General features: G+C 44.3%; 1 protein-coding gene across 1 annotated transcript in view; it reads right to left on the bottom strand.

Annotated features, from left to right (window-relative positions):
* The window catches only part of ASTN2 (astrotactin 2), a 605773-nt gene extending 581544 nt beyond the window's left edge, over positions 1–24229 (bottom strand). Inside the window, 1 exon segment of the mRNA XM_035112940.2 lies at positions 23565–24229. Coding sequence (XP_034968831.2) covers positions 23565–24111 — 547 coding nt within the window. The 5' untranslated portion in view covers positions 24112–24229.
* Positions 24230–27465: the final 3236 nt, after the last annotated feature.

Below are 27465 nucleotides of genomic sequence, written 5' to 3'. Positions count from 1 at the left end.
TAAACAGCTGAAAAGTCCTATTGGCATAAAAGGTTCTTCAAGAGAAACCTGAAAGTCCAAGGTGAACATGTTTGCCAAATCTCAGATGGAAGAGTATATTGCATATTATGGGACCAGTGTTACTAAATGCCAGACTTTGAGTTGAGGCCAATTGAACCTCTGTAACACAGAGGACAACACTAGCAGTCTTCTGGATGAGCTCAGTAATTGTGTTAGGATATAAGTGCTCTGATGGTCCTTAAGGTAATAATAATAATAATTTATTATTTATACCGTGACCATCTGGCTGGGCTTCCCCAGCCACTCTGGGCAGCTTCCAACAGAAATATTAAAATACAGTACAATAATCTATTAAACATTAAAAGCTTCCCTAAACAGGGCTGCCTTCAGATGTTCTCTAAAAGTCTGGTAGTTGTTTTTCTCTTTGACATCTGGTGGGAGGGCGTTCCACACGGCCGGAGCCACTACCGAGAAGGCCCTCTGCCTGGTTCCCTGGTTCGCATGCACAAAATGGACGCTTCAACAACCGAAGACTTTAACTTACGAAGAGCGTCACGGAACGGATCACCTTCGTTAGTCAAGGCACTACTGTAACTAAATAACTGATATAAGGAGGGAGCTGCAGTTGAATATAGGGAAAAGGTACTAAGGGAACACCTACGTACTTTAAACAAATTCAGATATCGAGGGCCTGATAACCTGCACCAAAGGGTACTAAAAGAGCTTGCAGTTCTAATCTCAGAGCCTCTGTCTATAATCTTTGAGAATCATTGGAGAACAGGTGAGGTCCCTGCAGACTGGAAGCAGGCAAATGTCACCATCTTCAAAAAAAGGGAAAAAAATAATAATCAGGAGAATGCTGTGGATATAGTGTATCTTGATTTCAGTAAGGCTTTTAACAAAATCCCCCATAATGTTGTTGCAGAAAAACTGGTAAAATGTGGGCTGGACAAGGTAACAACTGAATTTGGAGCTGGTTGACAGACTGAACACAAGGAGTGCTCACAAATGGCTCCATGACATCCTGGAAAAAAGTGACAAGTGGCGTGCTGCCAGGTTCTGTCCTGGGCCTACTGTTGTTCAGCAGCTTTATAAATGACTTGGATGAAGGAACTGAGGGTGATGCTCAACAAATTTGCCGATGACACTAAACTGGGAGGGGTAGCTATTGTCGCAGAAGACAGAATCAGAATGTAAGATGACCTTAACAGGTTGGAGAACTGGGCCCAAACTAACAAAATGAATTTCAACAAAGACAAATGTAAGGTTCTGCACTTAGGCAAGAAGAACCAGATGCACAAATTCTTTCTTCTTTGGCGATCACTCGTAGCCGAGTAAGATTGTCTTCCATAAACACGATTTTAACAATGCGTCCGTAAGTGACTGTGGAGGCCAATTCTGGATCCACATGTCCTTCCACAGTGGCGACATTGGTTTCCAGGCAGGAGTTGATCACGGTGTGGATTTGCCAAGTGTGCCTTCCTCTTAGCACGTTTCTCCCTTGCGTCCTGAGATCGAGTTTCTTCAAAGCCCATGACACCTTTGGTAAAGGCTGTTCTCCAACTGCAGCACTCGCAGGCCAGTGTTTCCCAGTTGTCAGTGTTTATACTACATTTTTAAAGATTTGCCCTGAGACAGTCTTTAAACCTCTTTTGTTGACCACCAGCATTATGCTTTAAGTTCAGAATAGAGTACTGGTAGTTGCTTTGGAACATGATCATCAGACATCCGCACAACATGACCAGTCCAACGAAGTTGATGTTGAAGAATCATAGAAGAAGAGGAGGAGGAGGAGGAGGAGGAGGAGTTTGGATTTGATATCCCGCTTTATCACTACCCTAAGGAATCTCAAAGCGGCTAACATTCTCCTTTCCCTTCCTCTCCCACAACAAACAATCTGTGAGGTGAGTGGGGCTGAGATACTTCAAAGAAGTGTGACTAGCTAGCTCAAGTCACCCAGCAGCTGCATGTGGAGGAGCAGAGACGCAAACCCGGTTCCCCAGATTACGAGTCTACCGCTCTTAACCACTACACCACACTGCTTCAACACTGGTAATCGTTGCTTCTTCCAGTACACTGATATTAGTTCGCCTGTCTTCCCAAGTGATGTGTAACATTTTTCAGAGAAACCGTTGATGGAATCTTTTGAGGAGTTGGAGATGGCGTTTATAAGTGGTCCATGTTTCACAAGCATATAGTAAGGTTGGTAGTACAATAGCTTTGTAAACAAGCACTTTGGTTTCCCTGCAAATGTCCCGGTCCTCAAACACTCTGCTTACACCTGGCTTACTAGCAGTACATGTGAAAAGTATCTAGGGGTCTTGGACCACAGGATTAACATGAGTCAACAGTATGATGCAGCAGCAGCACACACAAAAAAGGGCTAATGCTATGCTAAGATGCATCAACAAAAGTATAGTGTCCCAAACAAGGGAAGTCATAGTACCATTCTAGTCTGCTTTGTTCAGACCACATCTGGAATACTGTGTCCAATTCTGGGCAACACAATTTAAGAAGGATGTTGACAAGCTGGAACATGTGCAGAGGAGAGAAACCACCAAGATGATCAAGTGTCCTTATGAGGAGCAGTTGAGGGAGTCGGCTCTATTTAGCTTGGAAAAGAGAAGACTGAGGGCAGATATGATAGCCACCTTCCAATATCTAAAGGGCTTCATCATCCCAAGGAAGATAAAGCAAGCTTGCTTTCTCCTGCTCAGTAGGCTAGAAACTGAAAACGTTTGATTCAAGTTAGAATAAAGGAGATTCCAACAAACATCAATAAGAACTTTCTGACAGTGGAACAGAGATTCCCTTGGACTTTCCTTTCATGAAGGTTTTAAAGTGGTGATTGGATGCTTTAGTTAAGATTGCTGCACAGCAAGGAGTTAGACTAAATGGCCTTTGGGACCCTTTCAATGCTACTATTATATGATTCTATGATGCTTAGTCTTTTGGAGATTCCACATTGGATACTTCTGTGTACAACAACTCCTCTCCACCATAGTCTCTGGGGCAGCAACCTTTATCACCATCCACCACCACCACAGGTAATAGGTACTTTTGGAATGAACTTCACCTTCAACTCACAGGCCTTCTTTACAGAGAAAAGATTGTAATCTTCACAGTATTCCAGCCCTGGGCCTGCCTTCCCTGCAACTTTAGGATCTTCTAATAGCTTCTACCTTCCTACAGACTGTCTTCTTGTTGGAGAGTTCAAGTGCTTTTAATTGTTAATTGTCAGTTGCCACTAGCTGGACAGCATGGGAACTCTTGCAAAAGCACAGTTCATGGTTGCTTGTTTTTGTTCAGATACAAATAGTAGCTCTAATAAATACTTTTCTCTTAACAACCACAATTTTATAAAGCTGTTTTTGTGGCCAGTTGGATAATAGATAAGCACCGACTATAAAAGACACTTTCAGTGATTCTGACCCATTCATGCTTCCTATTGGGAGGCTGCCATTATCCCCCCCCCCCACCAAAAAAAAGGCATTTAGGTTCTGAGCAAACTCATACTCTACTGTAGCAAAAAAAGAGACTACAATTAAACGAACTGCTCTGTGCATGAACTGCCCACCCATAAAGCATCTCAAGCCGTTGCTGTGGCCAGAATGATACTCCCACCAAAGCTTTTCTCTTTTGATCCCAACAATTCAGCAGTATAAATGTGAATGTTGGGGGGGGGGGGCAGGTGGAGAGCAGAGGCTATAAAAAAACTGGGGAAAGTGGGGGTTTTTTTGGTCAGGTCTTCACATCACAAGAGGCCTAATGCACATATGATGGATAGTGGGTACCTGGCCTTTGAATAACTTAATGCCCCTTCCAGTTTAGAGCCCAGCTTCCAATTAGATTGGGCATTCCCCATTCAAACCAGCAGTACTGCCACTTCCCCCAACCTAGCCTTCCAGATGTTTTGAACCACAACTCCCAGTAGCCCTAGGCAGCACAATCAATGGTCTCTAATGACAGGAGTTGTAGTTCAACAACTTCTGGGGGGCATCAGGCTGGGGAGGTTGGAACAGAGAGTGTGTAAAGAAGAACACTTCTTTTCACTTTTTCAAATCACCTGTTTAGTCCACATTTTTCAGTGAGCATGCATTCACACTTCAAAATACCCTGTGAAGTCAGGTCAAGAGATACCGACATGCCCAGCTCAGTCATGTGACACCTGCTAAAAACTTAGTTCAGAAAGCCTATCCAGAGACATAATTTAGGTATGCATACTTGTTTATAAGATTTGCTGGTTTTATCTGTTATATTGTTGATAATTGCTTTGTTTTTATGTATACTGCTTAAAGTTTTCTTTTTATTAACTGGGTTACAATTTTTTAAAATAAAATAAATTGCTGCACAGAGGCTTACATGTTATACATTCCACTAACCTAGACCAAGGGGCGCAGGTGGCGCTGTGGTCTAAACCACTGAGCCTCTTGGGCTTGCCAATCAGAAGGTCGGCGGTTTGAATCCCCATGACGGGGTGAGCTCCTATTGCTCAGTCCCAGCTCCCGTCAACCCAGCAGTTTGGAAGCACGCCCAAAAGTGCAAGTAAATAAATAGGTACTGCTCTGGCAGGAAGGTAAACGGCGTTTCCATGCACTGCTCTGGTTTGGCCAGAAGCAGCTTAGTCATGCTGGCCACATGACCCAGAAAAATTGTCTGCGGACAAACGCCGGCTCCCTCGGCCTATAAAGCGAGATGAGCGCCTGCGACTGGACTTAACTGTGAGGGGTCCTTTACCATTACCTTTTAACCTAGACTGCCATAATTCAGTTATCCAAGATACTACATTCATTCTTTGTTTCACATGTTTTAAGACAGAACTTCTTTGCTACAGCCTGAAACCAGTGCTCTTGTCCTCCCACTTGCAAACTCAGTAAATGTTGCTATTATTCAATGTTCTTAATTTTCTGTCATTCCCTGACAAAATGAATCTCATCTCAAAGCCAAACATGCTTATTTACAAACATTTTCTATGTTCCAAATCATCTATCACCTTGCGATGATCACTCCAAACCTAGCAATGTGTGTGCTCGGTGAAGGAAAAAAAATACAGTAAAGATCTGAGACATGTCAAGACCGCAGACTGCAAAAGCAAAGGTGGGATTAATTCTCCCTACCCTGCCAGTCCTTCAATCTCCAGTCAGTAAATTATGCTTAGGCATTTTGCTCAGGGCTACGTAACCAAGAAGTAAATAAATAAAAACCAAAGGTTTTCTGGCTTAGACAACAGCTTGCTACTTCATGCTATGATTCATCCTAGCCAAGTATACATTTCATTTTGCTTGTATAAGATAATGAAAAATTAGGATGCACAGACCACTGGCACCCTGAAGAACCTCTCTAGTTAAGTTCCATTTCTGATAGCCGAAGAGCAGCATTCAAGTAACCATGGCAAGGAGACCAGGCCAACCAGTGTGACAACACAACAATGGACCGGATGTGCTTTTGGCCCAATCCAAAAAGGTTCTTACTCATTAAAAGCAGAATTGCTTTACACTTATTTCCAAGTGTTGTAAGTTGGAAGCCCAGGCTCATCAACGGCATGAGCAATAAAGAACTGTGAGTCCAGGAAGACCTGTTCCCTGCCTTGCATGCCTTTTTCCACATGACCTGGAAGGGCAGGGACTGACTGACTCCAACTACAAAAGCTGAGGCTGTGGAACAATATTGGGATCAGGTACTGTTTAGGGAGGATGGTTGGAGGGGGGCAGTAGTTACTGTTATTAATTTTTTTGTATCTTTACTTTGGATCTTATGATTTATGGGGAAATTGTTTAATTTGGTTGCACACTTTTTGATGTTTTGTTTACTATTCATGACTACTTTAGATAGAATCATAGAACTGCATCTGGCAATGCAGGAATATTTTGCCCAGTGTAGTGTTCAAACCCCCAACCCTGAGATTAAGAATCTTAACATGAGTCAATGGTGTGATAAAGCAGCAAACAAAAAAACAAAAACAAAACTAATGCTATTTTAGGCTGCAGCAACAGAAGGATAGTGTCCAGAGCAAATAAAATGATACAAGTGAAATGACTGATTGATATCATCATCACCCCCCCCAAAAACCCTATGAACCACACTTTTCCAGTACCACAATTTCCACACCCTGACATAAATGAAAGGATTAAAGGTTGCATTAACAAGGTGTGAATAACCTACCTCCATTCACCACTTGGCAGTGGGGGTGGCGTAAAAGATGGAGATGCACATTACAGAGGCGGAGAGGAAAAGCAAACAAAGATCATTAATTTTAAAAGGCAAGAGACTACATTTATGAAATAGCAGAAACTTCTGGGGGGGGGAGAGAGAATAGCTTTGTTGGTTTTTGCCCCATAAGCTTTTTAAGTTCCCAAGGAAAGGTACACAAATGTTGGGGGGGGGGCGAGGTGATTGCATCATTAATAGACCTTGCACTAGGCCTTGTGACACTAGTGCAATTCAGTGTCACACAGTCACAATTGCAACAGATATGCTAGCTAAATGTTGCACTTTGTATACTGAAAACATTATTTCCCTTCAACAGAAGAATTGCCTCATTCAGTGCTTTTTTTCTTTTAAAAAATGTTTAGAAAAAACCCCCACCATTTTATAGTTCAAATTGGGGAAAATAAATACAGTAAATGGGAAAAAGTACAAAGATTCACAAAATGTTTAGGGGTATTCTACTCCTGCGTCCCCCCAGAAAAAAAAAGCACTGGGCTCACTTATGTCTTAGTGGCCAAGAGGAGTTTTGCTAATGGTGGTACACCATACTTAAAAATGCCTGTCCACTGCACTAACCAAGTTTCCTCAGACCATGTTCTGATTGCATGAACCTTCAGGAGAATTGCCCCCTAAATGCAGAAGCTGTCTTATAGTGAATCAGACCCGTGGTATTGTCTGCACCAGCAGTGGGAAAACTTTGGCTGTCCAGACACTGTCAGATTCCAACTCCCAGTCACCATGGCCAATAGGCGAGGAAGGGAAGGCTATATACCAACTGGTAGCAGATCTCTTATAATTTCAGCTAAGAGCCTTTTGCACCCCTTCCTAGAGATTTCAGGGCTTCAGCCTGCAACTGCCTCTCTGCAAAGCTTATATTCTTCCTTTAGCTACATCCCCAGAAGTAGTAGTGGACAGCATGGTTGCATGGTGACACTCACCTAACCTCTGTTCACATCACTGCTGCCTACCAGGAGGCAGAGGGGAAGGACAGAGGTAGCAGCAAGTGTGGTGCAATACAAATGCACCAACAGAAGCAAATCCAAAACTCCCACCTCTGCAATGGCAGAGCGTCGACCTCAATTTTGCTTCACTCCTCTAGCTCAAGGTAAGCAGCAGCGACACAACCAAAAGGAGATCAGGTGAGCACAGTGACCGGACTATACCATTCACTGCTGCACACATGCTCCTACTGACAGCTCTACATAATTCCTTTCCTTCCTGTCTGTAAATGGGAATAGTCATCTATTTCACTGATGCTTTTAAGAAAGTAGTTTGTGTCTTGATGCTATCCATAAAAAATAAAAGATGGTAGCCTACAAAGAAGAAGGAGGAGGAGGAGGAGGAGTTTGGATTTGATATCCTGCTTTATCACTACCCGAAGGAGTCTCAAAGCGGCTAACATTCTCCTTTCCCTTCCTCCCCCACAACAAACACTCTGTGAGGTGAGTGGGGCTGAGAGACTTCAAAGAAGTGTGACTAGCCCAAGGTCACCCAGCAGCTGCATGTGGAGGAGCGGAGACGCAAACCCAGATTATTAGTCTACTGCTCTTAACCGCTACACCACACTGGCAGCAGACTGCCATTGCCAACCAACCAGTTTGAGTCTGACCCTTATTTTCAACAAAATGAATCAAACCAGAATCAGAATCTGTTCCTTATTTCGTTTATTCCCCTCAGTGTGAATGTAAGTGTAGACACATCTCAGTGCCCTACACTGTGACACTGTTGGAAAGACCAAAGGCATGCATGCTGACAGGACACCTCCTGCATGTTGGCAGGTTGCCTCAAAAGCGAGAGCACCTCATCCTCTGACTCAGGAGACATTAACTCAATTCCCACCACAGGGAGCTCTCAGACTGTGTCTTGCTTCCATCACAATTTCCCTTCAGTAGTTTTGCTCAGCAGGATTCGTTCTGTTCTGCAGGAGGTAAGTGCTCTTCAGTCTGGAAGCTTGCTACTCTACTTGATAAGACTATTTTGGTCATATCCAATGGAAACAATTATGTTAACGGTACTACTTGGGGCACAAATCCTGAGCTTTTTATACCCAAATAACAAAATCTGTGTCCTTTGAAGGATGCACTAGCAAAAACAATAGTTGGGAACAGGGCTTTTTTTCTTTCAGCTGGAACTTGCCGGATCTATCAGGTGGGCACCATTGCCATTGTAAGTGAACAAGGAAAGCTTTCGTGGTGAGTTCCAGCACCTTTTTTTCTAGAAAAATAGCACTGGTTGGGAACCAGCTTCTGCACTGAAGAAGCCAAGTTTGTTTCACAGCACAACAGGGCGTGTGTCAAACACACATACACAGTTTTACGTGCACATTTTTTATTTACTGCCCTTCCGCCACAGCACTCAAGGCATTTGTTTAATGTAGTTGTTTACAACATAGCAGACATGACACAAAAATGATATGCAGAAAGAAGAAATTATGCCAATTCAGATCTTACCCGCTATTTTATCTTTTCGTTGTAAGAAAGCTCCAACCAGCACCCTTTCCTAACGCACACAATCTAGTGATTAAGTTCACAAAATGCAGCTTGGTAGGTCATTTTCATATCTGCATTCAAGGATATAAAAAACAATTGCAAATCACGGGAAAATAGTCTGATTCATGGACAGATCCATGAAATCTAAATTTATAAAACAAACATGCTATTTTATAGATCTGTGCGCAAGTCAGAATCGTGTTAAGAATTTGCGGATTATAGCTACCATCTAAGGAGATGAAAGGACGCGGGTGGCACTGTGGTGTAAACTACTGAACCTCTTGGGCTTGCTGATCGGAAGGTTGGCAGTTCGAATCCCCGCGACGGGGGTGAGCTCCCGTTGCTCGGTCGCAACTCCTGCCAATCTAGCAGTTTAAAAGCACGTCAGAAGTGCAAGTAGATAAATAGGTACCGCTCCGGCAGGAAGGTAAACGGTGTTTCCGCGCGCTGCTCTGGTTTCACCAGAAGTGGCTTAGTCATGCTGGCCACATGACCCGGAAAAACTGTCTGCGGACAAACGTCAGCTCCCTCAGCCAGTAAAGCGAGATGAGCGCCGCAACCCCAGAGTCGTTCGCAACTGGACTTAACTGTAACTTTACCTTTACCTTTTTAAGGAGATTAAGGAGGAATGGTAATTCCTAAATTGCAAAGCAGCAACATCTGGAGGTGTTTTCAAAGTGGAATAGTTGATTATCCTGATCTCCTTTCAATACAGTTTTCAGGATTTTTACTTTGTGCACAAGAGGAAATATTGAAGGTAAAAAGGAGTCTGAAAACAATCCGGATCCAAACAACTTCCAAACAAGTTTTCTGAAAAGCAAATTTCACTTGGTCACTGTTTAAGAAGCACAAAGGGCTGTAGCCATAATAAAAACATTAGAACAGCCTGCAGGAACAGGCAAAAGCTCTAGAGGCCTTTGACTCTTCATGCCATATAATTAAAAATAATGTATCCCTGTGTCTGAAGAGCTGTACCAATGGAGTTGCATGTCTACGAGTGCTCTCTCCTCTATTACAAGGTTTGTAATTTTGTCCTTGTTTGTTTGTGAGTTTCAGCATGAGTTCCCTACTTTTGGCTGAGATGGATTTAAAGGGAGGTTTAGACCACATTCCACTTCATTGGGTGGGGTTAATTTCATAGCCTATGTCGTGCTTTTTGATTGCATCGAGGGAGTTTGTGGGGTTTTGGAGCAATATTTTGTATATTGTGGATACCATCCCCTTGCCTTGTTCCTTTGCTGTTAGGAGAAGGTTTTCAAAGGTGGTTAAGGATCTAGTTGCTGCTGATTTTACTACTGGATTGTTTAAGAAGGCATGACATTGGTGGTGTGTAAGCCAGGGTATCTGGGTGTCCCTTAGTTTGTCTTGTATTTCTTGTGTCGTTGGCTTCCCAGGTTTTTACCTGGAGGTTTTGTGCTGCATAGTGGGGATGGGGTTGGGGACAGTTTGCCTACTTCTTCCGTCCATGCTTTAAGCATGGTATGCGTGAACCGATTTAATGTTGTGGGGATTTTCCTTAGTTTCTTTGGGAGGAATAGGTATGCTGTGGTGGGGGTGTTTTCAAATATGTCTCTCTCCAAGTGTACCCATTGTATTGTCTCATCTAGAATGTAAGAGATTATGTGGCATACTTGATTGGCGATGTAGTATAGTTCTGTGTTGGGGATTCAGCCCCTTGTGAAAACCTTTCCTATACTCACTCTTATTAGATCATCAACTCATATCAGATAACAACCCTAAAAGGACAGAAGGTTGTCCTTGTGCAACACAGCAGAATTCAAGCCCCGAAAATTTACCTTTAATATACAAAGTGAATTTATTGATAAAGAAAAACACCCGTGCAAGCTGGTGACACACTCACATTCTGCTCTGTTAACCTAGCATTTCACAGTTTAAGAAAATGAGATGGAAATAAGGTAGGTACAGAATAATACGAAAGAAATATTATGGCTGCCAACAAAATTACGATATATATTTGAAAGAGTAGAGACCTTCTCATATAAAAGGTCTAAAGTTCAGAGCCAGCAGTCTTTTGTGGTGATGAAAATGACAAAAGAAAGAAAAAAGATGTGCACCGCAAGATATCAGTGCATCCTGATCTACAGGAAACATCTATGAGCATTTATGGGGAGGGGAGCAATCTGTTACATCTATCTGACAAAAGCACACTTTTTGGTATGAACTCAAAACGTAGTGAACAAAGTTTGTTTCTCCAATTTCTATACTGTACAGTATGAACATTTCTTTTATTGGAGCCACACCAAGATAGGGCAGAACAGAGAGGCAAGTTTATGGAGAACAGAGAAAGCTGATGATTCCATGCGCAAAAAAGGTTGACCACATCATATGTATTTTAACAGCTCCCAGGAGACTAAGAAAACGAAGTCAGGAGCAGGGTTTTCTGACAGTGATCCCCTGCAGTAATCATGCAATCAAATCCACAAAGCTATTTTTGGGCTCTGATGGTTAGTTGGAATAATTATCCTCACACTCATAAGGGCTACTTAAAAATAAAAATTTAAAAACTACTGTAAGCCAAATTCAGCGCTGAAAACTTATTGTAGAAGCATTTCCATCCAGTCACCAACACCCCCTAGTGGGCTAAAATACTTCTCTGGCATGTGATGAGTAAAAAGAACTGTCATAACTTTTCAACAGTTACAGCTATGAGACAAGGTATGATTGATGCCCCTAAAGGACATGTCATCAATTATTTGCATCCTAGACCAAGACAGCAAGAGGTAATGCTTGGATTGTTGCACTTATTTTTGTACACTAAATCTTATTTCTACTCTTCTCTGCAATACCAAGCTGGAAAGTGGTGTGTGTGTGTGTGTGTGTGTGTGTGTGTGTGTGTGTGTGTGCCAGCATGCCACTGACTTTGGGGAGGGCACAAAAATATTCATGTTGGTACCAACAATAAACTATAAGGACTTCTCTAAAACATATGAATGGGCATAAAATCCCCATTTCACAAAAAAAATGAGAAATGCAGGTCAATGCACAATAAATATAAGCAATGCATCTTAAAACTTTGAGCTGACAGTGGGCTGATCAGTAAAAGGTTCTTGGGGTTGTAATGGATACCTCAACAAAAACAACCCAGTGTCTGCTGGCAGCTGTGAAAAAAAGGAAAATCCCATGCCAGGGATCAAAGAGACTGGAAATAAAACAGACAATATTGCAATGCCTTCATACAAACTTATGTTGCAACCACACTTGGAATACTCTGCATAATTCTGTTCACATCTCAAATAGGTTATTGTAAAGTTGGGGAAAATACAGAAAAGGGCAACCAAAAGACAAGTTTCAATATATGGGGCATTTTATTTGAAAAGTAGACATGGGGAACTTGGAGTTTTTGGCCTAATTTCAAGAAAGTGGCAAGGGAAGGGGTAGGGCAGAGAGAGCAAACAGAGAAAAGAGTGTACACTGCCCATTATTGTTTTCAGCCCTGACCATTAATGATAAGTGGTTGCTAACAGATGACATCAGAGGAATTCAGAAAAAAAAATGTTCCCTAACCATTCTTTTCTGGCAGATAAGATGAACAAAGATAGAATTTTTTTAAAGTATGCATCATGTGGAAACAAGCAAATGGGAGTGGGCTTTTTTTCCTTCCTCTCTTGCAGTACTAGAACACTAGATCCTGCCATGAAAGGCAGAAAAGGGTGGGCTTCTTCACAAAGTAGAATTTCCATGAGGAAATACACTCACAGAAGATGTAGGGATGGCCAGCACACATTTATAGAAGACTGACTCTAAACCCTGGCACAGGAATTTCTCTCAATTGCAAGGGCAGCAATAGCTCGCGGATGCAATTTTCTAAAGCGATGTTATTGTTATTCTCCAGGAAACTGCATTTCTTTGCAACCCAGTCCCCACAGTTTCAAGTTTTATTAGTTTAATGTGGCAAACATACAAGTTCTTGGTACCAGGACTATAACCTCAGCCTACCATTCCATGCTTCTTAGTAACAAGTAAGCCACATCATATGCGGTCAGGCTTAAGGCTGCTTCACACACTAACACAGAATCAGCACAATGTTATTCTGAAATGTGGAGGACAATTGCAGCTCTCTCTTCCCCCCCATTGCCTGTGGGTAAAGAATAAGTCTAAAGTGATCCTGATTAGTAGACAGATTTCACCCCAGTAGGGTGGGCCATGTTTCTCTTTATATGCAAACAACAACAACAACAACAACAACAACAACAACAACAACAGATTGTGATGGGGGTGCCTCTGAAAAGAGACTGGCAAATTTAGGATATGGCCAAATGTGGTCTCCAAGTCTCTGTTTGGCCATCAGCACTCTCCCCACACCCGGGCTACACCCTCATCTCAGGTCATATCCATTACTAAGGCAGCTTTACACCCTCATTGAGTGCATTTGACTAGCTGGAGTATCTTCTTGAACTCTTATGATGCCTCTTGCTCACCTGGATGAAAAATAAAGAGGGCTATGTTCAAATGTATAGAAACTAGCCTGCTGTAGAAAAGTAAATTTGTTGCTCTGCCCACTTTTGCCTTCCGCCCCCAAGTCCTCCAGATCTGCTTTATCCTCGAAATGGGGTATGGATAAGCAAAAAAAAAAATGCATTAAACAGTGTGTGGAAGATACAAAACACCAAGCAGATATAGCCAGGTCCCTGAAATTTTTAACCAGTGAAACCAGAAGACACCTCACCTCCCAAAGACCTAATACCAAGCTTGAAATTCCAAAACAACAAAGGGCTTTCACTCTGGCCCATCGCCAGGCCCTCCCTTCAGCCATCCAGAAAGGCCGCTTTAGGAAGACACCGTATGAGGAAAGGAAAAGCCCATGTGGCTCTGGGCAACTGGAAACAACAGAACATGCCTTTTTTCACTGCCAGTACTATACACGAGTTAGGTTCATCTTGCCTATACATTCGTACCTTGGAAGTCTAACGGGATCTTTTCTGGAAGTCCGTTAGACTTCCAAAATGTTCGGAAACCAAGGCATGGCTTCTGATTGGCTGCAGCCAATCAGAAGCCGTGGAAGTCATGTTGGTTGTTCGGGTTCCAAAGAACGTTCCCAAACCAGAACACTCACTTCCGGGTTTGCGGCGTTCGGGAACCAGAATGTTCAACTTGCAAGATGTTCGGGATCCATGGTACGACTGTACTACATAAATTTCCAGGTCATACAGAACAACTTTATACCTCCATACTACTTCAAGATGAAAACCCAGGTGTTACATTCTCAGTGGCTAGATTTTGCGCTGCCATGATGGATATTCATCAAAGGATGGTTTGTGCCACAAACTAGGCCTAAACTGAAGGTCCAAAATGCAAGACCTGTGCTCCTTTACATTCTTTCCCTTATAGTAGCTTTTAAATGTTTGTCCTTGTCTTTATCTTTTTATGTGATGTATGGTATAATAAGGCTATGCTTAAAATTCTACAAGGCAGGCTTAAGCAGTATGTGGACCGAGAACTCCCAGAAGTACAAGCTGGATTTTGAAGGGGCAGAGGAACCAGAGACCAAATTGCAAACATGCGCTGGATTATGGAGAAACCTAGAGAGTTCAAGAAAAACATCTACTTGTGCTTCACTGACTATGCAAAAGCCTTTGACTGTGTGGACGACAGCAAACTATGGCAAGTTCTTAAATAAATAGGAGTGCCTGATCACTTCATCTGTCTCCTGAAATATCTCTATGTGGGACAAGGAGGTACAGTTAGAACTGGATATGGAACAAGTGATTGGTTTAAAATCGGGAAAGGAGTACAACAAGGCTGTATATTGTCTCCCTGCTTATTTAACTTATATGCAGAATACATCATGTGAAAAGCTGGAATGGATGAATCCCAAGACAGAATTAAGATTGCCGGAAGAAATATCAACAACCTCAGATATGCAGATGACACAAAGTGATGGCAGAAAGTGAGGAGGAATTAAAGAACCTCTTAATGTGGGTGAAAGAGGAGAGTGCAAAATATGGTCTGAAGCTCAACATCAAAAAAACTAAGATCATGGCCACTGGTCCCATCACCTCCTGGCAAATAGAAGAGGAAGAAATGGAGGCAGTGAGAGATTTTACTTTCTTGAGTTCCATGATCACTGCAGATGGTGACAGCAGTCACAAAATTAAAAGACTCCTGCTTCTTGGGAGAAAAGCAATGACAAACCTAGATAACATCTTAAAAAGCAGACACCACCTTGCCGACAAAGGTCCGTATAGTTAAAGCTATGGTTTTCCCTGTAGCGATGTATGGAAGTGAGAGCTGGACCATAAAGAAGGCTGACCTCAGAAAATTGATGCTTTTGAATTTTGGTGCTGGAGGAGACTATTGAGAGTCCCATGGACTGCAAGAAGATCAAACCTATCCATTCTTAAGGAAATCAGCCCTGAGTGCTCACTGGAAGGACAGATCCTGAAGCTGAGGCTCCAATACTTTGGCCACCTCATGAGAAGAGAAGACTCCCTGGAAAAGACCCTGATGTTGGGAAATATTGAGGGCACTAGGAGAAGGGGACGACAGAGGACAAGATGGTTGGACAGTGTTTTCGAAGCTACCAACATGAGTTTGACCAAACTGCGGGAGGCAGTGGAAGACAGGAGTGCCTGGCATCAGGGCCGGCTCTAGGTAGACCCCTGGTGGCGCGGTGCTAGGTAGACGCCTGGTGGCGCCCTGCAAGGGCGGGGGCGCCGGAGCGATCTCCGCCCCTCAGCGCCAGGGCGCGCGACCTGCTCGAGACTGCCCTGCCTGGCGTGCTCTGGTCCATGGGGTCACGAAGAGTCAGACACGACTAAACGACTAAACAACAACAACAATGGTATAATCACCTTTTAATTATTAGTTTTTATCCCTTACCTGTATCTGTTTTAAGTCTTATGTGTTCAGTTTTCCGTATGTTTCATCTTATGCTGGTTTGTGATCCAAATAAAGTTTGATACTACTGATACTACATGCCAATGTTTGAGTATTAATTTTGTGGGCAAACATGAAAAACCAAATGCACCTGCTATTCTGTGCTCCAAAATATTAGTCCGTTTATAGAATAGACTCTCCCTGTTGATGTTGGTGACTTTCCTAACTGCATTATTTATAATGTGTTCTGGTTATCCCGTTCAAAAATTGTCTGGCCGATCAAGGCTGGCTGAATGCTGCACAGGCGAGAGTTGAACTGCTTACTGGAGCCTCCCACTCCTCAGTTCAGCCCTTAAAACAGGCAGGCAGGCAACCAGGCAATGCTGCTATTGGCTACTGCTCTCTCTCACACACAACAAGCAAAGCAGACACACAGTTGCCGCTCACACTGCAATTTCTCATCTTCTTCTCCCCTCCTTTCAGGGTCTCCTCCTTCTCCCCAACAAAATCTGCTCTAGCAGCAAAGCTCATTCCTCTGGCAGGTTCAAGGAAGACAAGCTGTAGGGAGGAGCATGGGATGGGCGGGATGAGTTTCACAACTATTGAGGGAAGAGCAAGTCTGAGCCCCGTGGGACTGGTGTCTCTACACAGGCAAGGTCTACCCCTCTCTCAGTGGATATGAGTGAGGTGAGACCAAGACGGATGGAGTCAAAGGGACAGAGGGAGGGAAAAGGCAGCTGCTTGCTCTTCTCCACCACATCCTCTTGCCTGCCCTAATAATCATAAACACCATAGCTCCTCTTCGCTCCCACCAGGCAGCTACCCAAGACAGCCGGCCATGTCGCTGTGGTGGATGGGCAGGGAGGCACCTCCACTCACGAGTTTCACACCCACCTCCTTCGCTTCTCGTCCAGCATCTAAGCAGTCTTTCTTTCTTTCTTTCCTTTTCTTTTTAATGTATTTCTATTAAAGATTTATTGGTTTACAAAAGTATGTGCAATGTCTCTTTTTTCAAGTTACATTTTCTACAGATCAGTTTCATTTGTTAAGACATTAGAGATCCAAGCAGTCTTTCTGAAGCAAGCAGGGCAGGGATCAGGTGGTGCTGAGGTCGGGGAAACAAAGAAGTTTCTTCACTTCTCACAGACTGGCTCAGGTGCAAAGCAAGGAACAAAAGGGCAAAAGGGGGAATGTTTTCACACCCCAGGATGTCCTTAAGAATATGCCAATGACGCCTAATGATTTTCTCAATGTCAAAAGTCATATGGTTGTATTCTAGGGAAGCGTAAATACACGAAGATCTTATACGGTATTAACATGTGAAACAGATGTAAGAAGGGTCGGCCTCTCTCTTAAGTGTGTTTTTTGGATGGCAGTTGTTATAACTGAGTTTGGATAACCTCGTAAAAAGGATACAGAAAGTATTTTTGAATGGGCTTTAAAGTCTTGTGAGTCCGATGAATTGCGTTTTAATCATAGAAATTGACCTAAGGGAAGGTTATCACGGAGATGTTTGGGATAGGATTCTGTGGAACTGAAACTACTTATGTGGATTGCTGGGACTTTATGAACCGACGCAGGTGGAACAGACACGTACAAATGTTTAGACCTGATCCATGAACTGATTAGAGTATGAGCTGATCCACTGGGTCTTCTGCTTTTTCCATTAAACATTATGACTCATTTCTGTTGAAATATATGATACAGTGAATAGTATACTTTATTTTGCAAGAATACAGCCAGTTACGTCTCGTGTGGTTATTGAGTATATTTTTACGTAACCCAAGGTTTGATGTTGTTTTGCAGAACTTGGGGGGACAACCCCTTCGCTGAAAGTTGGGAGGGGCTTGGCCCCCATGACCCCACAGAGATGGTAGCATGGGGTTTATGGGTGGACACGGGTGGCGCTGTGGTCTAAACCACTGAGCCTAGAGCTTGCCGATCAGAAGGTCGGCGGTTCGCATCCCCATGACGGATTGAGCTCCCATTGCTCAGCCCCAGCTCCTGCCAACCTAGCAGTTCAAAGCACATCAAAGTGCAAGTAGATAAATAGGTACTGCTTCAGCGGGAAGGTAAATGGTGTTTATGTGTGCTGCTCTGGTTTGGCCAGAAGCAGCCTAGTCATGCTGGCCACATGACCCGGAAAAACTGTCCGTGGACAAATAGTCGGCTCCCTCGGCCAGTAAAGCGAGATAATAGAATCATAGAGTTGGAAGAGACCACAAGGGCCATCCAGTCCAACCCCCTGCCAAGCAGGAAACACCATCAAAGCATTCTTGACATATGTCTGTCAAGCCTCTGCTTAAAGACCTCAAAAGAAGGATACTCCACCACACTCCTTGGTAGCAAATTCCACTGCCAAACAGCTCTTACTGTCAGGAAGTTCTCCCTAATGTTCAGGTGGAATCTTCTTTCTTGAAGTTTGAGATGAGCACCGCAACCCCAGAGTCGTTTGCGACTGGACTTAACTGTCAGGGGTCCTTTACCTTTTAAAAAACCTCAGTTAGTTAAGGATTTTTACTTGATTACTTGATTTAGTGGGGGCAGCTGCTCCCCTGCGCCCCCTGGCTACACCCAGGGGTGGTAGAGTGCTGTGACTATGTGCAAAGTTGCTCTGTTGTGATGACTTTGGATGGGGTGGCCCTCAATGCAGGGGCAGCTAATTTTTAAACATCCTTTCTGCTGAAGTCGGTAAGAGGGGAAACTTCTTACTCCAGGTCCAGGTCCAGTGCACTGTCAACACGACCATGGCCATGATCTCAAGGAGTATGGGTAGACCCTACAGCTGGCCACAACCCCACCTTATTTGGCCAGTCTCTGGCGTATCTTTCGCAGTAGCAGCATACTCTCAATCCACTTCAACTAGCGTGACAGGGCTTTCACCAAATCCTGCAACCTCATCACCCAGTGTAACTGAGAGTATAAAATTGTGCTTTTAGTGAGATAAACACATTCAACAGAAAGCTCTACTTAGCGATTCTTGCATTATTTTACAATAAGCAAAACAAAACAAAACAGCATTTAAAATCACTGGGGAAGGGTTAAGAGGAGCTCAGTGCTGTATGGAGAAAGCTGTATTTTTCATCAGCAATATACTTTCCCTGATCAAAGCAAAAAAAAATGCTTTAAAAAACATAGCCAGTGTTCTAAAGACTGCCCAGGACAGCTGCACTTCAGGCATATATGTGTACCTACACAACAGCCTGACACATTTAAGTTTATGTAAGACATGTGAGGGGGACTCACAACCACAGCTAGTTAAGCACCAATCAGCAGCAGCACAACGCCAAGCAGATCCACAAATTACAGCAAGGTTTTGAGGTGTCAGTGAGGGGAAGAAGTTGGTAGATAAAAGAGGAGCTGTGTGGAGATCAACAGACTGCCTTTGCTGTTCTCTGCCAGAGCAGAGAGCCTGCTTCTGGATGCAGAATTCTAAACAGTTTACTTTTAGTGAGGATAACAAGTTAGCTGTGATACACACGACAACCCTGACAAGGCATGGCAGGAACACACCATGTTAGAGCAAAAGAGCAACAAGGTACACACAGGATGACAGGCGTTTGTTCCTTTCTCTTCTTCCCACTAGAGAGAACCTTGGAAGCTTGGAGCAAACACAAAAGCTTGGAGAGACACTCAAGTGACAGACCACGACAACTAGAATGAGAATAATAAGAACAAAATATTTATATACAAGATACTTATTAGAACAAAGCCTTCGCTTTGCGCAACTCTCATACTCCACCATCCAGCTTCAAAACAGAGTCTGTTTTGCCACACTGGAGATGAGCAGAGTTTCCTCCAAAGCAAGAGATACTGGGCAGGTTTGCAGATCTCGTTCCAAAACCAGACGAAGAGAACATAAAGGAGGGGGACATGGAACGCACCAGGAAGCAGAAGAAGGGAAGGGGGGAAATTACAAAGCGCTAAAAGATAATTAAGCTATCAATTGCAAGAGAAGGAAATCAAGCCACAGCAAAGTGACAGCAGCACTAAAGAGACTCCTGCCTCAGCATAAAGAATGTCTTTTTACAAAATTCAAACTGTTTGGCAGCTTGGAAAGGGGGCAGGGGAGAGGAAAGATACTTTCCATTTTAAGATGTGGCCTAAATTTAAACATCCACAGGGACAAAGGTAACAATCCTTGAAGGATGGAAATGACAATTTACTCAGCCCAGCACACACTGCAAGGGAGGAACAGGAGATGGCAAGAAAACCTATAAACGGCTTAGCATCTTCAAATGAACCCATTGCAAAGCTCTGGAAACTGTATGGATATCATATTGACAAACATGTTTCTGCCCAAGGCATTCTCTCTCTCTCTTTCATCCCCCCCCATGAACAGAAATAAGGCATAAGCCAAATCATTTACAGTCAATCAATAGTGTTAGCACTCTTACCTAGTTGTCCTAACTAGGAGCAGAAGAAACCAGAAGCCAGGGATAGCAACTTGAAGAACAAGTTGTCCAGCAGCTTTGCCAGGAGTTAACCCAGCCTCTCCACTGTTGCCTAGAGCAACTGTGGGTCAAACAAGCGCTTAGAATCCTATACATATACTGCAAAATACCAACCAAACAAGTCTCATTATTGTTCCCCTATACACCAACCTCAATTGAAGCAAGCCTCCAGGCCACACACCTTATAATCACCTTTCCTAACATTCCCACTCAATGGAGCACAGCCTTCCTTCTCCTGACCCTCAATGCCTACCCGCTTCACAGTTCTCAGTCATTCTGTTTTGGCCCATGGTGGTGCCACCAAGAATTTGTTGCAAAGACAATCCCATACCACCACCAATGCAAATTCCATCCCACCCTCTGTCACTCCCCAGAGCACAGCTAACTTGCATTTACCTCCCTTATTCTGAGTACTATTTATTTAGATCCATCGCAAGATTTTCCAAATGTACATGAGGGGTTGTTCAAGCAGCAAAATATTTTCTTTTTTAAACAAAACTTATTATTATTAATTTATAACATCCTAGCAAACATAAAAAGAAAAATAATAATCACAGTACACAGCTTTTAACGTGGCTAGTTTGCCCTAAGTAAAGAAAAAGTTTTAAATGTTTATAGACTATTGATACGATCTAATGCAGACAAGCTGCACAACAATTTGGGTTTTCTATACTTCCTAACCTGGACTAGCCTTCTCAACCTAGAGAAATTTCACATAGTCCCAAAAATGTTCAAGATATCTCTTCCTCTCCTCCCACCCCTCCCAATCTACACACACGGCTCCTCCTACACTACCATAGATCTTGGATCCCTGCCCCCTTTCTTCTGCAGCATTTAAGAGAGAACCTGCTGTAGTCTGAAACTGGCTCTTTCCCTACCCGATTAACCTCCGTGCCTGGTATACTACCCCACAAGGCCATCATATTATGCATTCACGTCCATTCCCAGGACATTCACATGACTGGTACTTTGCACATTGCATCCTAGTACATCATCTCCTTCTTTCCTGCCAAAGAAATTGCTGCAGCGGGCTGTTCCACAGCTGTTATCATCACTTCTTCCCAAACCTACCCATTCCTATCAATGCCTCACTTTATCTAAGGAACACCTGCAACTGGTTCTCCATCACTTTAGGATTGATTAAACCCTGAAATTCCAAAGCATCCTCTTCACCTATCAGTGAGTATTATTATCATTATTATTTAGTATTTCATTTCCATACTATCTCTCACTCTTTGGGTCCCACCACCTACCTACCCACCGCTCGCAATTGTGATATGGTGTGCTCCCTTCAATCTACAGAAGGGTCACCCTGGCCTAGTGTCTCCTTCTACTGAACCGCCCATAGCCATCTGAAACATATTCTTCATCCAATGCCCTTCTTCTCCAATAATCTTCTTGTCTGTGAACAGCACTGCATCCTTCCAGCCTTCAGCACATGAGCATCCCTCCCTCCAACGCACCATTTCAAGACATGCCCTTCTCCTATTCTACTCACCAATGTACACAATTCCTTTATCCGTCCACCTACCTCCTGAATGGTTTTTCTAATATATGCCACTGCCCTCCCGCCCACTCTGCTGAATCTTGTTCTCGCCTGCCTAAATGCACATATAATGCTTCCTGCAAAGTGTGCCATTCAATAAACCCATACCTTCCCTTGTGTTATCCCCTCACTCAAATCCATTTATCCTATGTGCTGGGCTTTCACTACTCTCATGATCTTCTCCCATCCCCAGTAAGTGTGCCCATGGGGCATCTCTTTTGCAACCCAGCATAGTAAACTTGCAACCCCATCCCCAAAGTAGGGTCTCTCTCTCCTAGTCCTAGTGGGCAAATTTTTGTATGCAACTATGCAGGGAATTGGCTGCTTTTGATTTTTACAATTCCCAGCACAACATTAATGCACAACATCTTGCTCCTTCATTCCAGCCCACCGTTCCAATGTGAATACATGGAGACAAGACAAGCCTACCTATCTTCCAATGTATCCCCACAGGGAGAATTGGGGATAGAAAAGTCACAACTCCTGTATAGCAAGCCTTGCACTCCCCACCACATTCCCCAACCATCATGGGCCAATTGGGCCCCTGCTCCCCAGAGCATTAGCCAATAAGATGTTACAGGAATATTATTTATATGTGTAGCTGAAGCCATTCCAATAAGCTGTTAGCAAGTGCTTGTTCTTATATTTAAGATGCACAGCACCTAGCGCAACACTAGGCACCGTCATCCACTACATCTTACATCCCCATTTTAGCCCATCCTTTCAAGGAGCACCTGCAGTTCTGTGGAGTAAACCTCACATTTGCTATACTGTACATTTTTCCTCACCTCGATCTAGACATCACCTATTCCCTCTCTGTACATTCGGTTGCAAGTAACTCACAAAGGACTTGTTCTTGTTTTTTTCAGTTGCACAGCACCTAGAGTAAGTAATGGTTGCACACTACAACCACCTCCCCATTTCAGTCTACCTTTCCAAGAGACATTTCAGGGAAAGCTGGCAGATCTCTTTGCACCCTTCTACTTTGCATTCCCTCATGGGGGGGGGAGTGTCAGCACCCCATTCCACCCCTTTTGGGTGGGAGGGGGTATGCTCGACTTCTTTGCTGCCTCCTCATGCCAAGAGGAGCACCTTTTCAGCTCTCCAGGCTCAGAAAAGTGGATGGAGCATATATCCATGGTCTACTCCCAGCATGCCCACAAAGGGCGTCTTTCTACATTCCCCCCCTTTGGGGGGGGGTGATGTACTCCTGCTACATCCATAAGGAGGGGACACTTCTTCCTATCCCCATATTATGTGTGGTCATGAGGGCAAACCTATCTACCTTTACACACCCACCATGCTCACCAAGGGGTCAGGGGGAATACATCCCTTTCTACCCTCACCCCACTAGGAGGAGGAAGGTATGGGGCAATCCTTGCAGTTCCTTTTATGCCCCCACCTCTAGGAGGGATGTGTTTCTTGCATCATCCTGGGGGGTCGTATGTGCTTGTACTACCTCCATACTCTCTTCCATGCCCACAAAAAAATTGGAAGGGGGTGGGGAGAAAGGCAAGCTCATTTATATCCCCACCCTCAGGCTATAGATAGATAGAAATTCCCACAATAAAGGGATGGGGGGGGAGGAAGTCTTTCTTGCCCTATCCAGGGGGTCGCATGTGCGACCTCAGTACTCTCTTCATGCCCACAAATTTGGGGAAAGAGAAAGCATCTTTCTCTTCCCATCCCAGGGGGTTGCCTAACTACTTTTGCAGCACCAGATAGATAGATAGATAGATGGGGGGGGGGGGAGAAAGAAATCCCACAAAAAGGAGAGGAGCTCTTTCTTGCCCCATCCCAGGGGTCGCATGCGCTGCCTCCATAAATTGCGGGGAGGAGGGGGGAGAAAGAGATGCCACCCCACCCCAGGGGGTCGCCTAACAACTTTTGCAGCAGCTCCCGACAGGCAGATATAAATTCCCACAAAGAAGGCCAGAGGGCAGGACGGAGGCACCTCTGAGCGAACACCCCACCCCCTTCCCCTCCCACCCACCCACCCAAGTTGTGGGTCGCTGCCCCCCGCCACCTTACCCAGCGTGAAGAAGGGAAGCTCGGTGTTGTCCAGGTCGTCCTGCACGGCGACGCGCCCGGGCACCTCGGTCCGTACGAAGAGCAGCAGCCGCGAGTCCGCGGGGGGCGATGAGCCCGGTGAGGTGGCGGCAGCAGCAGCCGAGAAAGACGACGACGAAGAAGAGGAAGAATCAGCAGCCGGGGCCGCCGCTGCCGAGGATGAACCGACCGGGGGGCTCCTGCTCCCGCCGCCGCCGCCGCTGCTCCAGGCGACGTCGCTCTCCCTCAGCACCGGCAGGGTAGACACCGTCACCGTCTTCTCCCGGCACGGGCTGCCTCCGCTCCTCCCGCCGGCTCCTCCGCCCGGTTCTACTCTGGCGGCTGCCCCCGCCGAAGGGCCCGGCCCGCTGGTCAGCAGGAGCAGCAGCGGCAGCAGCGGCGGAGGCGACGAAGAGAAGGAAGCCGAGGCGGCGGGCGCAGCGGCGGGCGCTGATGGAGACGAGCAAGCGGCGGGCAGGAACAGGAGGAGGCGGCGGCGGCGGAGCAGCAAGGGGCGAGGGGCTGCCATGCCCGAGCGGAGCGGGGCGCAGGGCGCGCGGGGAGGTGGCTCGGATCCGGGGAGCGAGAGAGAGGGAGCGAGAGAGAAGGACCGAGGGAGAGCAGGGAGACGTCGCAGCAGCAGCAGCAGCAGCCGACGCGAGCGACTCGCCTGCCGGGCACAGCCTGCCTCGCCTGCCTCCTCCCCGCCCTTGCTCCGCCCCCGACTCAGCCGCCCCCCAGCTCGGCAGCCGCCGCCACCGCCGCCGTTTTGGCTCCGCCTCGCGCGCTGGCTCAGGTTCTGGCCGCCGCCGCTTCGCAAGCGACCTGCTTCCAAAATCAAAGTGAGTTACTTTTGGGATGCGCGAAAACACGCTCCGTTCGACAGGTCCCAACTTTAAAGCGCGGTCTGGGTGGCTAGACGTCTCCTGGGGCGCCACACACACACACACACACACACACGAGAGAGAGAGAGAGAGAGAGAGAGAGAGAGAGAGAGAGAGAGAGAGAGAGAGAGAGAGAGAGAGAGAGAGAAAACGTGTTTTAAAATCATAATAATTAGTAATAAAATTAAGAATTAGGCTGTGTGTGTGTATACACACACACATATTCACACGATAAATAAAATGTATTTGATCATGCTTAGCACTAATATTAGTAATTAGGCTGTATATCATGCCTCCCCCTCACACACATACATGAAAAGAAAACCTGTTTAAAGATAATCATAATTTGATATACTGTAATACAGTATTATACACAAGAGGGGGAAAAGTCATTTAATCATAATCAGGCCTCCCCCTCACAAGGCAAATGTGTTTTAAAATCATAATAATTAGTAATAATATTAGTAATTAGGCTATTATATATATATGCACACATACACACAAGAGAAAACATGTTTCATCATAATTAGTAATATTAGTGATTAGGCTCTGTGTGTGTACAGCATTTGAAGAGTTAAAAGTAATTTGAAGAATTCTGAGCTTGAAAGATTTCCAACTTTTATTGACTTTTTAGACACTGTTCCCTTTGTAGAAATATAAACGTGCTTTTTAGCACAGCTCAAACAAGCAAAAAGGGAACATAAATCATGTCTTTGCTCACAAAAATAAATTCAACCCAATGATAACTATTATTAATAACAATAACTAGGATAACATGGAGAGCTTTGGGGTCAAAAATACCACACCTGTGTTAAGTTATTGTTAATGATATTGAGGGGGCATTCATCACATACACACAGCCCTTTAAATATCCCCAACTTAATCGATCTTAACTTGCTTCTCCAAAGAGAGAAACAAGCAAAACTCAGGCTTAATTGAAATAGTATTAATAACATTGTTACTTAGAAAGTATGCCTACTTTCAAGAGGTCAAAGAGATTTGTATCACGTAGATACACATATTTATTTCTTCAAGATTTCTAACTTTATGAATTTTGAAGCTCATTTCACTACTCAGGCGAGAAAAATAAAATTTGCTCTCCTGAATCCTTAAAAACATTCCTTTAATAAAATCCTTTAATTTACTGGCCCTTCTCTCAAGGGAAAACTAAACAATAATTAGAAAATTAGTACTGGTAATTAGCATTTATATTGCACTTTCGTGTGGTCAGCAATTTTTGGTCATCACTCACACACACTTTTTTAATTTTTCTAGATTTACCGGTAGATACTGACTCACTTCTTCACATGAGAAAAAAATAAATGTACCTACAAGCACACTTCCAACTTTAATCATAGCAAAATCCTATTATTGTCTACTCAGAAGTCTTACTGAATTGAGTTGGGTTTACTCCTAGGTAAACAGGTAAAGAGCTGCGGTCTTAATAGCTCACTTCCCCTTACCAAAAAAGTGTGCTTTACACAAAAGTGTGCTTTAAACACATTACACAAACTTCTTTTAAAGATTTTGACTAGCTCACTTGCCCTAACCCAGTGATGGGCAACCTTTTGAGCTTGGTGTGTCAAAATTCGCCAAAAGACCGAGCATAACTCGGGTGGTGTGTCACTTCGAGAAAAAAAACCATAATTTCGCGATATTTATAGTTTAAATAACAAAAATGTATAATTGTAATTTATAAAGGTTAAAGGGACCCCTGACCATTAGGTCCAGTCGTGACCGACTCTGGGGTTGCGCGCTCATCTCGCATTATTGGCCGAGGGAGCCGGCGTATAGCTTCCAGGTCATGTGGCCAGCATGACAAAGCCACTTCTGGCAAACCAGAGCAGCACACGGAAATACCGTTTACCTTCCCGCTGTAGCGGTTCCTATTTATCTACTTGCACTTTGACGTGCTTTCGAACTGCTAGGTTGGCAGGAGCTGGGACCAAGCAACGGGAGCTCACCCTGTCACAGGGATTCGAACCGCCGACCTTCTGATCAGCAAGCCCTAGGCTCTGTGGTTTAACCACAGCGCCACCTGGGTCCACTATTGTAATTTATAACTGTATTTAATAAACCAAAAACCAATTATTTAACCAAACCAAAAACCCCTTATTTATCACAAAGTGCCCAGAGTTGTTGAGCTTTTTGGGGGGAGCTGCTGACCAAAGTTTTGGAGGTTTTTTTGGGGGGGGGGAGGTGAAAAAGTTGCTTTGCTTTTTTGGGGGGGATGCCCAAAAGCTGCTACGCTTTTTTGGGGGGGGGGAAGAGAACAGAAATAAATGACGAATAATACCTTCTTACAGAATGGGTTAAAAAACAAATGCCGTTACACCCAATCATAGTCTGCCAAAGCGCCAGAAAAACAGCACAGAAAGGGTTAAAAAACCAATCTCTGGCTACAAGCAACAACAACAACAAAATAGGACCTGGGTTTTAACAGCGGAGACAAGCTGTAGCGTGAGGAGGAGCGGGAGAACAAATGGGGGGGGACAACAGCACGAATGGGTCGATGGGGCGCGTGCCAGCGGTGAGGGCTCTGCGTGTCACGTCTGACACGCGTGTCATAGGTTTGCCATCACTGCCCTAACCCATCTTCACACAAAGGGGAAAAAAGACTGAACAATAATAATTATATTATTAATAATAGCATTTAGACTTTTCATTATGCTTTCACCACTTGGAGGTGTTTTGCATTCATTTACTGGCTGGCTGGGTTTCCCCTCACTAAAATAAATTTTAAACAAACACTAAAAATAATGCTTAGCATTTATACAGCACTTTCAGATATTCAAAGAACTTCACATTCATCACACACACACACACACACACACACACACACACACACGATAAAAATTCCTTCCAGTAGCAACTTAGAAACCAACTAAGTTTGTCATAGATATGAGCTTTCGTGTGCATGCACACTTCTTCAGATACACTGAAACAAAAGTCACCAGACCCTTATGTATAGTCAGAGGGTGGGGAGGGGTGATTGGCTG

This window comes from Zootoca vivipara, chromosome Z, assembly GCF_963506605.1.
Source record: "Zootoca vivipara chromosome Z, rZooViv1.1, whole genome shotgun sequence".
Classification (NCBI taxonomy): domain Eukaryota; kingdom Metazoa; phylum Chordata; class Lepidosauria; order Squamata; family Lacertidae; genus Zootoca; species Zootoca vivipara.
Note: the sequence above shows the minus strand (reverse complement) of the source record. Positions and strands in the feature narration are given on the sequence as shown.